Source organism: Lagopus muta, chromosome 6 (assembly GCF_023343835.1).
Source record: "Lagopus muta isolate bLagMut1 chromosome 6, bLagMut1 primary, whole genome shotgun sequence".
Taxonomy (NCBI): Eukaryota; Metazoa; Chordata; class Aves; order Galliformes; family Phasianidae; genus Lagopus; species Lagopus muta.
In genome coordinates, this window is record NC_064438.1 from 55,414,925 (window position 1) to 55,429,015 (window position 14,091).

The 14,091-nt window shown below is 42.2% G+C and overlaps 1 protein-coding gene across 2 annotated transcripts; it reads right to left on the bottom strand.

Moving 5' to 3' along the window:
* Positions 1–3,289: 3,289 nt before the first annotated feature.
* AP5M1 (adaptor related protein complex 5 subunit mu 1) lies at positions 3,290–14,067 on the bottom strand. 2 transcript variants are annotated; one of them, XM_048950234.1, is made up of 8 exons: positions 13,959–14,067; positions 9,382–10,027; positions 6,646–6,873; positions 5,960–6,099; positions 5,164–5,249; positions 4,944–5,059; positions 4,572–4,668; positions 3,290–3,584 (listed from the first exon to the last, which is right to left on the bottom strand). In XM_048950234.1, exons 1-8 carry the CDS (start codon positions 14,015–14,017, stop codon positions 3,502–3,504), a joined length of 1,455 nt encoding a protein of 484 aa, XP_048806191.1. In that variant the 5' UTR covers positions 14,018–14,067; the 3' UTR covers positions 3,290–3,501. The 2 variants fall into 2 exon arrangements, 1 of the variants encoding a protein (XP_048806191.1); XR_007377989.1 differs by lacking the exon at positions 3,290–3,584 and having other exon boundaries at positions 4,944–5,078.
* Between the last annotated feature and the right edge of the window lie 24 nt (positions 14,068–14,091).

Genomic DNA, 14,091 nt, shown 5'->3' on the forward strand with positions numbered 1-14,091 from the left:
AAAGTGTTCAATAACACAGGTGGGAAACAGAACATGTTTGATGAAGGCACCCCATCACCATGACGTTTCCATTTGGAAACGTCAGCCAGGTTTCTCTGTGCTTAATGCATTATACATGAACTTACATTATACATGAATTTCTTAGAGATCTGTTGTGCCAGTTCTGTTATCTTTACCATATAAAGGTGAAGGTTCATCCAGAAGGATTGTTTGGTACTATTTAGAATCAAAGAACCATTAAGGTTGGAAGAAACCACTAACATCATCTAGTCCAACCATCAACCAACCCACCAGCACTATAGATTGATGTTAATTGGCATTCCTTACATTACTCCCAACTTTTTATCAGGTCTAGTGAGTTCACTTTATTTCAGATCTATATTGGTGGTTGTTTTTTTTTCTTGTTTATACACATTATTTTATTTGGGTTGACAACCAATACTTAATTACACCCTTCTGTTAATTCTTTTCAAATATTTGCATGTTAGTTTTCCTCCAGTCCTCTGAAATGCAATATTATGCCTGGAGAACTCTTTGTCCAGGTCTTGAAGAACTCTCTGTGCAAATCTATCTGTATATATCTCACAAAGTCCATACATGAATGGACTCCTTGAATGGAGCATACGAACAGGAAGGGGAACGACTGCATATGTGGCTGGACAGTAATAGGACAAGGGGGAATGGTTTTAAACTGAGACAGGAGAGGTTTAGGTTCGATGTTAGGAGGAAGTTTTTCAGCCAGAGGGTGGTGAGGCACTGGCACAGGTTGCCCAAGGAGGCTGTGGATGCCCCATCCCTGCAGGCATTCAAGGCCAGGCTGGATGTGGCTCTGGGCAGCCTGGGCTGCTGGTTGGTGACCTGCACACAGCAGGGGGTTGGAGCTGGATGAGCATTGTGCTCCTGTTTAAACCATGCCATTCTAGGGTTCTACCATAGCTGTAACAAAACTATAAATGTAAGTACTTCAAGAGAGAGAGATAGAAGAAATATAGCATGGCAGTGGGAGCATAGTAGAGCTGTAACCCAGAGGTTTACGGAGCAAAGCCTTAACCAAAACTGCTGCTACTGAGTTATGTAAAACTCAGGGCTAGAAGGGAAACATCAGCTATATACTCTGTATACAAACCTGCATTGCTTGATGTATGCAAATCAATGTAAAGCAACAGCCCTCCATTCCTGAGTACTGCAACAGTCCTAAATTCGGGAGTTAGAAACACAGATGAGAGGAAAACCTAATGGAATGCAATTTGTGTTAGAAGCAAGTCCTGGGGAGTTGTCTTTGGACACCTGTGAGAAAGAAAAGTTATTCCTCCATGGTGCTGCAGTGCAGAACAGAAAGATCCAGGGACACTTTCTAGCAGTGTCCCTGCTAGACTCAGCAGAAGCTCATAAATGGGAGGGAGATCAACTTTTTACAGGGTCTGACAGGAAAAAAGGAAATGATTTTAAGTTGAAAGAGGGGAGAAGAGAGTTCTTTTGCACTATGAGCATGGTGAGGCCCTGGCACTGCTGCCCAGAGTGTGGGTGTCCATCCCTTGAGATGCCCAAGACCATGGATGGAGCCACGGTGCAGGGTGTTGAGCTCACAGCAGGATTTTGGGCTGGATGGGCTTCAAGGACCCTTCCAACCCAAGCCAGTCTATGATTCTATGATCTTTCTCATGGGTAGTTTAAAAGCCAAAACCATATGCTGAAATTCTGCATTGAATCATGGAGAACACAACCTAAACCCTTTCAGAGGTGTCTTTCCCCATTCACTGTAGCACTGAGGTGTGCAGATGGCTGTAAAGGGTGTAGCTGGGTTCTGGGCAAATTCATTAAGTCGCTTTTTGCATGCAAAGCAAATTGTGTGTCATCTTGAAATAGGTCATAGCATAGCACTGCTGTACGTTTACATAACAGTTTCAACTGAATGTCAAGTTTCACATGAATTAATCCACCCTTCAGAACATTTCACCAACCAATTAATTACTATCTCAGCCCAAGCATTTTTTACATTTTAAACTCTTCTCCTTACATAGTCATTAATCTTATTTATCCTGCATCATACAGTTAAACAAGAGGTATGGCAGCAGCAACATGTCCAGCTATTAGATGGCATTCTTCTCTTCTTTTGTGCTGCTCTCCAGGTTCCCTGTTTTTCATCATCCTCTCAGAATTTGCTCATATCCTGATAGCTCTCTTGAAGTCCATTTCCTGTGTTCCTGCAGATACCAATTTTCTTCCCAAAATTAGAAGACACCCTCTACAAACTGAGTCCTTCCCTTTTATGCCTACTTTCCTACTGAAACTGGCTCAGCGATGTTTTCTGAAACATCCAGCAAACTCATCTGTTTTGTGCTTACTTTGAACTAGTCTTACAATTTGGAAAAATGGATTTATGTCCCCAGATTCTGACTACTGCTGATCTTAAGAACAGTGAGTTTTTGCATGCCTGCATGGAGAGGAACTCAAAACTTCTGCTGCCAGGGGCCATCCAGATTCATGCATTGTCTCCACTTTTAGAAGCACTGCTTGTGTCAGACTTCCTCACTTAAAACTCTCGTCAACTATTGACTCGTGTGTATTCTGTGCACAAAATAATGCCATGAAAATAACATTTCTTCCTTTTAAATATCCTGCTTATCAGGGCACTAATGGGATTCTTGTGATTTAAGGAAAAGAATAAGGCAATTAAAACTTTTGTGTCCTTGTAGAGCTCTGGGGTTTATAAAACCAGTGAAGTAACAGGGTCTCCTGGACATGCCCAGTCATGGAATCACAGAATCTTACAATAGTTTGAACTGGAAGGGACCCTTAAAGGCCATCTGGTTGAAGTCCCCTGCAATGAACAGGGACACCCACAGCTCCATCAGGTGCTCAGGTTCAGCCTGACCTTGGCTGTCTCCAAGGACAGGGCACTCACCACCTCTCCAGGCAACCTGTGCCAACACCTCACCGTATTACTGTAAAAAGCTTTTTCCTTATATCCAGAAAATCTCCCCTCTTTTAGTTTGAAACCATTTCCCCTTGTCCTATCACAACAGCCCCTGCTCATCAGTCTGTCCCCATTTTTCTTACAGCCTCCCTTCAGATACACAAAGGCCACTCTCAGGTCTCCCAGCGCCTTCTCTTCTCCAGGCTGCTCAGCCCCAGCTCTCTCAGCCTGTCCTTGTAGGGATGTGTTCCATCTCTTGTGTCCCTGATCCCTGTCAGACCAGTTTGTATTGTCTGTGCCCCTAGGTACATATTTTGTACCTTTCTGATAGAAGGGAGTGTAAACTTTGTGTTAGAAAAGAGATTAAAAATGGCCAGAAAAAAAAACTATTTATTTCAAATTATCTTCCCTAAGCTGTTATCCAGAACTAAACAATTTTAAACCAACATATATATTTAAGTGAAACGACTTATTTGCCATTTTTAAACAAACACACAAGTGCAGGAACAAATTTATTTTCACAGTATTGTGGCACTGCTTCCATTTGCTATTTTGTTTAAATACAAAAATCAATCACAGTCACATCAGTAATATAAGCTTTTGTACATGGTAGGTGCTGATGCTTCGGAATTCCAGATGTAATAATCTGATGAAATCAGTTCCCGGGCTAAAAAAATAAAACAGACAAGAAATATAAGCATTACAGAGTGCCTTACCATCAGCCATTCCTTCAGTCAAGTTAAGAGACTACTAATCCATCCTTACAAGTTTACAGAAAGGGTATAATGGCCTCTTTAAACTCTAAGACTCTTACTATTATTTGAAAATTATTTCTGATAATAACACATTTAAAGTCTCAGCTTCAATTACCTTTACTAATGTATCAGTCATGAGCTTAAAATTCAAACAGAGGTTAAGTCAAAAGCAGGTGGATAACTTGGATTTTGTTCAATGAATATAAATTACATACTTGACATAAAACATACAGTATGGAAATGATGCTTTTTTGTGTTACACTTTAGGACTGACTGTGACCTGTCACAAAATTAACAGCGTAGATCACAGCTTCCAAAAGGCATCTACAGACTTCTGACTGATGGAAGTCACGAAAGACAGAGAGCAACAAATAGAAATGCTTCCATTAGACAGCAGTACCCTGATTTTATTGGTGCTTACAGTGTTCTCAGTGTATTTTTGCTGCAGACTTGCAATGTTAACTCAAGAACAGGCAGATTTGGTTTCTGCTCCACATCCACCAGCAGATGTTGGTATGATGACACTAAGACAGCAACAGCCGCAGCCTGCATGCAGGAGCTGCATTCTGGCCTGCAGTCTGTATTTCTAGACCACATATATCTCCAAATTAAAGCATCCTAAGCAAGAGGGCAGACTATGGAAAAGTGTTCTCTGTCTCCCAGTTTAAGTCCTATCATTAGGTAGAACACTGTAAAACATCACAGGTAATTAGCACACGTAAAAGGGTGATGACAGTCCCTATTCCAAAGGACTTCATGTGCATTAAGCACAGCAAGAAAAAGATTTGTACAACTTTAGTTACATAATTTTAGTAATTGACATCCAAAGTGTGTCTTAAATCATTGACATCCAACATGTAACCGTTTCAGCAAAATAACTGACATTTTTAGCAACTCACATGCAGTGATTTTGGGTTTTCCTGGTGCAAAGATCTGAACAGAATGCTGGTCCACATAACACCCAGTAAGTGTGAAGTCTGGGATCCTAAAATACATCTACAGAATGAAAGGAAATACACAGTGAGATGCATAATATCATGGTTGTTGTGCAAATACTGGCAACCTGTGTTACGTGCTTTAGGTGTGCAGGCGTACCCCAAAATGACAGGATGTCAATTCATGTAAGTTAAAAAAGACTCCATACTGAGAAAAAAAAACAGGTTAATAATTAAGTCTGATTAATATCTTTGTAGTTGGTTGAAGACAATAAAAATAGTATCTTTCTCACTTATTTACTACTAAGGCATCTTTTTACAGAGACTACGACTTACTTTTACATAAGCTGTGTTGCCAGTGCAAACATAATCAGTTGGGTGCTCTTCACCTATGTCACCAAAAGTCACAGTTCCAGTAAGAGAAACTTCTGAAGATTTAGGGAACTTCTGTCCTAAAGCCAGAAACAACATCTGTTAAGGAATTACACAGCTGTGCTTCCCCTACAGAAAATCAGGTTGGGAAGGAATGATGAATGCACAGGAGTGTTGTACTTACCAATGACCCAAACCAGGAGGCTCTTCTCTCGTGACAAATCCAGTTGGCCATAACTAACTTTGTACTCCAAATGAGCAATTGGGCCCCTGCAGTGTGAAAAAAGAGCAATAAGGCCACTGGAATTAATATTATTCAGTTATTTGTTAATAATCATTTTGTTAAAACAACAAATGCTGAAATACTTAAGCGCACACAGACAAATCGTATGTATCTAAGCACACTGTTAATTTATGGAAAGAAATTACAGAGCAGGAGGAAATCAATGTGTTTTCAACCTAGTAATCATCAAAGTTGTTGGTATTTTACTGTCTTCAGTTCACCAACAGCATTTTCCTAACACTGTGATCAGCATCACCAATGTTGCATCATTCCATCTTTGAATTTTCATTGCTGTTGTGTGACAGTGCAGTCAGGCAGCGGTCTGAAAGGCTTAAATAAAAACTATCCTTTTAATTTTAAATGACTGTATTTTTGACAAGCTGATCTGTAGCTAGGATTAGCAGCCTTAAGGAGCAGGTAACCCTGGGCTAGAAACTATCTCAAGGCTTAATCCACCTGGAGGATTGTGGCAGTGTTTCATGTGAGGAAATGCCACAGGGAAACACAATACTTAGTGGAGGTATTGAGAACCAATCAGAAGTCACAAGAATTCCAAGGCTTCCCAACATTACCAAGGTTGATGTCCAGTGTTGGTCCTTTGATGAAGCACAATCTGTTACACTGACTGCCAGGAAGTTCATTTCAGGAAGATCACAGAGAAAAGGAGGAAATGTATCTAGGATTCCTTTACTCTTACCTGTTGAAAAAGGGTATACGAGCTTCACAGTACTCAAAAGAATTCTTTATGCTTTCATGAAGCTTCAAATTTACTGTTATTTTTAACTGTGATCCCTCTTCAGTGAGTTGATAACATCCCAAAATTGGTGGAACCGGCACCTGGAGAAAACCATATTCATTCTCAAGACTTATCAGCAATATCATGGTAAGATCAGTTACACGCTGTTTTAATTACTAAGGTATTTTACAGGCTAACAAACTTATCAATTGCTGATTGGTTTTGAACAGTATCTGTCAAACCCTTTGGGCTGCTGACAATACATAGATTTGTTACGTATGCTCTTGACATCCCAGCCTGGATTCACTTTGTCTAATTTGGGCACTGAGTGGTTCAGAACTTCAAGTATGAACAGTAATGCCAAGCAGTCAGAGGTACCGTCTGTTATGGAAGTGACTCAGATGACTCAAGTCCTGAAGTTCCAAGCAAATTACTGTATGAGGAGATTTCTATTTCCTTGTATTGAACTGAAAGTCACTTCTCATAGAATTATTAAGGTGGGAAAAGACTACTGAGATCATCAAGTCCAATTGCTGACCCATCACCACCATGCCCACTAACTCATGTCCCTGGATGCATTCAACAACACGGGTATTTTTATTTCTGTTTGAGGACTGGAAAACAACTAGGGTCGGTGATGGCATTACCTGGGAAGTGTAGTAACACAAGTTGAATGACTCTGAAGGAGGAATGAAAGGAAATTTGTAAGGCCCACTGTACACAGAATCATCCAGTGGATTAACACTGCTGGACATGAGCATGGCAGGGTCAATGGATGTCACGCAATGGTGGACGAAGATATCTTGGAGTGGAGAGCCATTAGTTGGGAGATTCAAAGTGAGGGTTACATTTGGTGCAGCTCCCTCTATATCACACTTGAAAAAAATGAAGACGAAAAGTTATGCTACAATATTTCCTTCAAGTCAGAATTAGATGTTCAAAAGTCAAACACAAACATTAAACCATCACGCTAAAATTTTTCAGCTGGCTTCAAATGTTTGTACTGACAAATACTTTCAAAACAAAGTCTCTTTTTCCTTTCTGTACAGCTGAAGCCTTAGCTAGCTGTCTCTTAATTGACAAGTGTATCTTAGCAAGAAATAAGCCCATAAGCAAGCCAAGGACTTACTGCTATAGCTGAATTATTACATAAACACACTTGGTGACAGTCCAATTAATTCAGTTACATTTACAACATTTGCTGAATGGATTCAAGCATGCTATTAATGGCCACTGTGGTCCCATGCCAGCTCTCTCACAGCAACCATGTGCAGCACATTCATGCTCTTGTCCCTTTGCGTGCCAGCTCAGCAGTACACAACTCCACCAGGTCTTTCCTTTTACGTAAGGCCATCCACTCTGCAAGACGACCTAGAAACTTGTTCCTCTGAGAACAGGAAGCTGTTCAGCCATATAGTCCCTACCAGCAAGGTTGGTGTGAAATAACTCAGTTTCCAGAAATGCAGTATTTAAGTTGGCTCCTTTTGAAGATGACTATCTCACCTCTTACTAATTACATAAGCACAATCCACTTTAGAATCACAAAATGGTTTGGGTTGGAAGGGACATCAAGGATAACCAAGTTCCATCCCCCCTGCTGCAGGGCTACTCTCAAGGAGTACTTCTCCCATTCTGAACACATGGGAGTACCCTGACTCACCTCACTAGGTTCACATCAGCCCACCTTTTGAGTTTATCAAGGTCTCTCTGGATGGCATCCCTTCCTTCTGCCCGATCAACTGCCCAGCTCAGCTTGGTGTCATCAGCAAACTTGCTGAGTGCACTCGATGCCACTTTCAATGTCATTGATAAAGATACTGAAGAGCACCGATCCCAAGATGGACCCCACTCATGATCAGCCTCTACCTAAACACAAGGCCATTGACCACAGCCCTCTGTCTGCAACAATCCAACCAATTCCTTATGCACCAAATAGCCCACCCTTCAAACCCGTATCTCTCCAAATTAAAGATAAAGATGTGGTGAGGAACCATGTAACGAGTCTTGCAGAAGGCCAGGTAGGTGACATCAGCTGTCTTCCTTGTGTCTACCAATGCCATCACTCCATAATAGAAGGCCACCAGATGGGTCAGGCATGACCTTCCCTTGGTGAAGCCGTGCTGGCTGTCTCAGATCACGTTCTCATCCCTCATGTTCCTTAACGTATCCTCCAGGAGGACCTGTTCCATGATCACCCTAGGCACAGAGGTGCCTGTTGTTTCCTGAGTCCTCCTTCCTCCCTTTCTTATAAATGGGAATGATGTGTTTATTTTTCCAATGAGTCTCTCTACCCTTACAACAACAGCTATTACAAATACACTGCACTAAGATAATTTATGAAGCATAGTTTGGAAGAAGGAATGTTAAATATAGCAAAAGTAGAAAATACAAATATTAATGTATTTTGTAATTGTTATTGATCTATTTTGTCAACATTCCCCCAAATTTTAGTATCAAACAATGAAAACCATTGCTACAAATAAAAACATTCAAAATTGTTACACAATCAGTTTCTTTACACAGATTCTGCAGCAACAGTTCTTACATCAGTCAAACAAACAGCATTTATGGATTCAAAATTTCATTGTCACAGAATCATAGAATGGCTTGGGTTGGAAGGGACCTCAAGGATCATCAAGCTCCAACCCCCACCACAGGCAGGGCCACCAACCTCCACATTTCATACCAGCCCAGGCTGCCCAGGGCCCCATCCAACCTGGCCTTGAACACCTCCAGGGATGGACGGGGCATCACAGCCTCTCTGGGCAGCTGTTCCAGCACCTCACCACTCTCATAGCAAAGAACTTCCCCCTGACATCCAACCTCAATCTTTCATTCTTCAATTTAAAACCATTTCCCCTTGTCCTGCTATTATCTACCCTTTCAAAGAGTTGAATAGAATGCAGGAGGATGGAAAATTACATTTTCATGTGGTAGGAAGATTAATTAAAAATTCTCAAGTAAAGACACTCAAGTAGAAGACTCAGAAATAGCTTCTAATCATTTATTAGATAGGTAGAAATGAAGTGTTAGCACTACCATTTCTAAGCCTTTATATGCAAAGACTGTATGAAATGACTTTTCTCTATTTCATTTAGAATTTAATTTTAAAAAAAAAAAGGTAAAATACATGCAATGTATCTACTGCTGGTAACTGAAGGCCCAGAAATAGTTACTGATAAATGTTGAAGCATGCAGGAATAAACAGTAAAGATCAAACTAAAACACACTACTCGTACATGAGTCTAATATGCAATAGCTTGCTAATCTTCCAAATTTTGCAATTTTAGGAAATCACTGAGTAAAAGGAAACATGCATTTGCATTCCCAGTGTGCTCACATGAAAAACACGTTGGTTAGACCGGCACAACAAATGCTCTCACCTTGCAATTCACAGCTCCGTACACCTGCCACATGTCCACAACATCTCTCTTGTCATACTGCATACATTTGACTTTTTCAGTGATGCAGACGTTGACCTGAGGTTTGCCTTTATATGTGTTGGATCTCCAGGCTGGTTGCTTCACGTCTGCGGGAACAACCTGAATGTCATCAAACGAGCTGCTCAAGCTGCTGATGTTTGTGTTTAAGGGGGTGCCAAGCGGACATGCCTGTATGATCAAAGTGTGAAGCTGGCCTGCTTTTGCACTCAACTCCGCTTCATTTTTCCGACTGGGAGAAATGTAGTCCAGGATGCCAAACAGAAGAGCGAGTCCTTGCGAGAGCCCAGGGATGGTGAGGAGGGGTGGCCGAGGCTCCAAGGCTTCCTCAACCAGCGGCAGGCAAGCGTAGATCAGCCCGCTCTTCTGGAAAGCCACCACGGGCCACAGGTCCCCTCCCTCGACGCGAACCGAGCGCACCGAGGAGTGATCGATTCGAGTGCTCGTATCTCGGTGCTCCACAAAGCTCTGGTCCTCTGTGAGCCTGAGCTCAAAAAGCAAGGCCTTGAGGAAATCGCTGTCAGACGGCACAGCCACGTGTGTTGATCCATTGAAGGCCTCCGCGCGTGCCTCAACGGTGGGGTAACGCCTGCAACACAGAAACAAGAGTGTCTCAGTGCTACTCCTCTTTTCCCACTCAAAATACAGTATTCCTAAAAGCAGAACCACATTGTCTCTTTCCTTGATGATCTCCTTGAATGCAAAAGTACTACAAAAGTCCTTGGAGTGTTGCTGGGTTTCAGGTACACTCATTCAACAGATGCTCAATCAGATATTTGGCTACTAGCAGAAGTTGCCCAGAGGTGCTGGTGCCCCATCCCTGCAGACACCCAAGGTCAGGCTGGATGGGCTCTGAGCACCTGATGGAGCTGTGGGTGTCCCTGTTCACTGCAGGGGAGTTGGACCAGAGGGCCTTTAAGGGTCCTTTGCAACTGAAACAATTCTATGATTCTACAGATGGAACTCCTGAAAGCTCCTACAAGTACCCTCGTGCCAGTGGATGCCAGCACTGCCCCGACACAAAGAGCAAGAGGATCACACACTAAATCATGGTCAGTAAAACCATTTCACATGTAATTAGGAATCACACTAACAAGCAGATTTTTACTGGAAACTTTGAGCAAATACATTCACTTTTTTTTTAAACATCTGTATCTGTCTGTCTACCATTTACAGTCCTATCTGTCTGACCTTTTGCATACATAGACTATTTCACGACACTAATGAAGCCAAGCATGACTCACCGATGCAACAAAACTCCAACAGCAAAATATTTCTAAGAGGTGAGATCACTCTAAACACAAGTTTTCACACACTTGAGAAAACGAATGCCACACATGACCAAATTCTACTTTTTCAGCTTTTTTTGCCTACATACAGCTACTGCTGTAGTTCTGCTACTCTGCTAAATACACTGAAATTACATACAGGGTTTGCACTTCTGAGCTTGCACAACCGATCTGCAGCAGCTGTTCAACTAACAAGCAAGATGAATTAAAACTCTTCACAATACTGTAAATCCAAGAAGACCTCAGTGTACCTAAGCTCAAATGTTCCAGCAACAGTTGCAAAGTTTTTGTGGGAGAGGAAAGTGGATTCTGCAGTGCAGGTACAATACATGTTATTTGAGAGCTGTTATGACTGCTCCTTCATTTCGTGTTTTTGATTTTGAAGTATTTACAATGTAACCATAACATCACAGTGGGAAGGTTTTGTATATTCTAAAACTGCAGTGCTGCATCAATGTATATACTCTACTGCACTTCAAATGTTCTGCAGATAATGCTTGAGAATAAGCACAGGATTTTCCTCTGAAGCACTATCATTTTTTTCAGGAAAGAGGGGTGAACTTCTTCTCGAGCTAACTAAAACCTATCAAGAAGAATTGAAGAGTTCCCTTATTAAATGGCAATGAAAAATCGGTTTCCACCATTTTTTGTTTGAATTACCGACTCCCTCGAGCCTTTTAAATTAAGTCTGATGACAGGCTAACTTTTCAATATTCTTTTTTACTGATTCTTATAGCAGTTACTCATGGCCCCTCAAAAGCCATGCCATGAGTTGCACACTGCAGAACAAGAAGGAACCCTTTGAATCACACTGCAGCCAATCTGTACTCAGGCCATGTGTTTGTGCTGAGGACCACACTTATAAATGAACACGGGAGAAAAAAATGCCCAGATACATCAACGCCTTCACTTATTCCCCTTTAAATACTATTATTATTTTTTTTAATACAGTGAGAGCCTGTTTCTTAAATTGCCATGGACTTTGTAATCCCAGTGATGTGGTATTTTGTTTTATCTATGACCTCCACATGTAACGCTCCTGAGCACTTGTGTGGTTCTTATCTTATTGCCCCCACGTCTCACTTGCACCATCTACAAGAGCAGCAGCCCCTTGCTGGAGGCAAGCCATGATTCCTCATGCTTGTTTTCATGACTGTGCTTTTCGTCTGATTCTTAATCATGCATCTAGAGCACCATTTTTTTCCCGTAAGGAAAAGGTATGCATAAGCAGACAGAAGGCAGAGCTACGGGATTTGTAAACAGGATACAGATGACAGTGAAACACCTCCCTCCAGTGTCACTTCTGTTTTGAACAACAAGGAAACAGAGTGTTTTTGCTGCTCAAAAATTGACAAGGACTTCCTGTGCAAGGACACTGATAAGAGGCTGCGGGTAACCTTGGTGAGCATCTCTTATTTTTGGCCGATGTTCCCAAAACAAAGGAAGAGGAGATATTTCAGCCTAGTTTTGTCCATCCCAACCAGCCGGCTGCATTTGCTAGAGCTGTCCCCACAGCACAACCACCTTCTCCTCCTCCTCCCACTGCATCTTCCCAGCTTTAGCTGAGTCATTAGACAATTAGTTAGCCCTTCTGATCTCAGTTTTTCAGTATTCCCTTCTAGGAAGCGATGAAAACTTAAAAAGATGAAAGTTTCCTGGGCTGAATGAGCTTCAGTGATTCAAGAGAGCGACCACGCTTGTTGCTTGAATTAAGTTATGATCAGCTCAAAAAAGTGGAATGCTTTGATGTCCCAGATGTCTTCTCTGAGGTTAAAGATCAGGGCTCACGTATCTCCAGCTGAGTGCATAAGTCCCGAAACCAACAGCTTCCATGTGATCTGGCATTCTTTATATTGTCTGCACGCTTTGTTGAATTTAAGGTCAGTTAGGAGGATAAACTTGGGGTTTCCACAGCCCTATTATTTCCTCTGGGAACTTGAAAGATCTAAGTCTGGAAATCACTTGAAGTATCAAGTCGAGTTTGCCCTTTTCAAAGGAGCGCTCCTGGCTGACTGTGTGACAAGTTACTTCACAGATCCTTGTCAGCAGCCCCCGGCCTCCATGGTGATTACACTCACCAGCTTTGGGACATGGCTTTCTCTTTCTCTGCGTTTGTAGAGGGGAGGCCACATCTCTCAACTTGTAGGTAATACAAGGACTATAATACTAATCCTAAAACAATCAGAGGAATGCCCAGCGTGGAGAGCTGGCTGCACCCAAAGATGGACAATACTCTACTTACTCCTCTTTTTTGCATCCTTCTAGCTTCTCAGCTTTACAGAATTCAGATGAAGACTGTATGCTGTTCCACACATTTTTTCCTTCCCCAGCCTATTTTTCCTCTTGTTCCTCCCACAAAGGAAATGGGTGCAACACTGCCCAGACCAACAACTCCAGCTTGCCTCGCCCAAAATCTTACTTAAAACTCTGCAACAGTTCTGAACACAAAAAGCCCTCCTTTGGGTCAACCTCACTTTGTATGCAAAGATTAAAACCAAACTGAAACATTTCTGTACTCTCAGTGCAATTCAGCATGATGCTAATGAATAGAAGTGGACACGTGTTCTGCCTGTGTGTCTGGCAGCATTTCCCAACTGCTGCCTTGTCCTTTGTCACATGATGACAGAGAGCGGTGAGGTAAAATGTTTGCAACAAAAGAGAAGCCAAGACAGAAAGAGGAAGAGGGAAAGAGAATTAAATACAAAATGCAGACATTGTAAAACGAAAAGAAAAAAAAAAAAGGAAAAAGGAAAAAGAAAAGAAGGAAGGAAGAAGGGGAGAAAGGAAGAAGGGAGAAAGGAAAGAAAATTAAGAAAAAAGAAAAGAAGGGAGAAAAAAGACGAAGAAAAAAAAAAGGAAGGAAAAAAGAGGAAGGCAAATAGGGAGGGAAAAAGAAGGAAAAAAAGAAAAATAGATGAGAAAAAAAGAAAAAAAAAGGAAAAAAAGTAAAAAAAAGTAAAAAAAGTAAAAAAAGAAAAAAAGAAAAAAAAAAAGAAAAAAAAAAGAAAAAAAAAAAAAGAAGAAGAAAAATTAAAAAAGAAAAAGGGAAAGGGGTTTGGGGAACACGAGCAGAATCCAGCGCTCGGCACTGACGGCTCCAGGCCAGCACTGCTGGTCCCGGCGCATCCCGAGCGCCGTCCCTGCGATGCATGTTCACCAATTCCCCGTTTCCCAGCCCCTGCCCGCCGTGCCCCACCCGCCTCATCCCCCCGCCTCTGCCTCCGCCGTTACCTGGAGAACAGCACGGCCCGCGGCTCGTGCCGCAGCACCCAGAGCGCCCGCAGCGCCATAACGCGGCGCCGGGGGCGGCCGGGCCGGGGCGCCGCGGCCGGGGAGGAGCCGGGAGCTGCGCGCGGCACTGCCG

Coding starts and splice junctions, on each gene's coding strand:
- AP5M1 (XM_048950234.1), bottom strand. CDS start 14,017: ATGGCGCTGCGGGCGCTCTGGGTGCTGCGGCACGAGCCGCGGGCCGTG. Junction 6,100..6,645: donor TGTGTTACTACACTTCCCAG/GTAATGCCATCA, acceptor GGTTTTCTCCAG/GTGCCGGTTCCACCAATTTT. Junction 3,585..4,571: donor AAAACCCAAAATCACTGCAT/GTGAGTTGCTAA, acceptor TTATTTTTTTAG/CCCGGGAACTGATTTCATCA.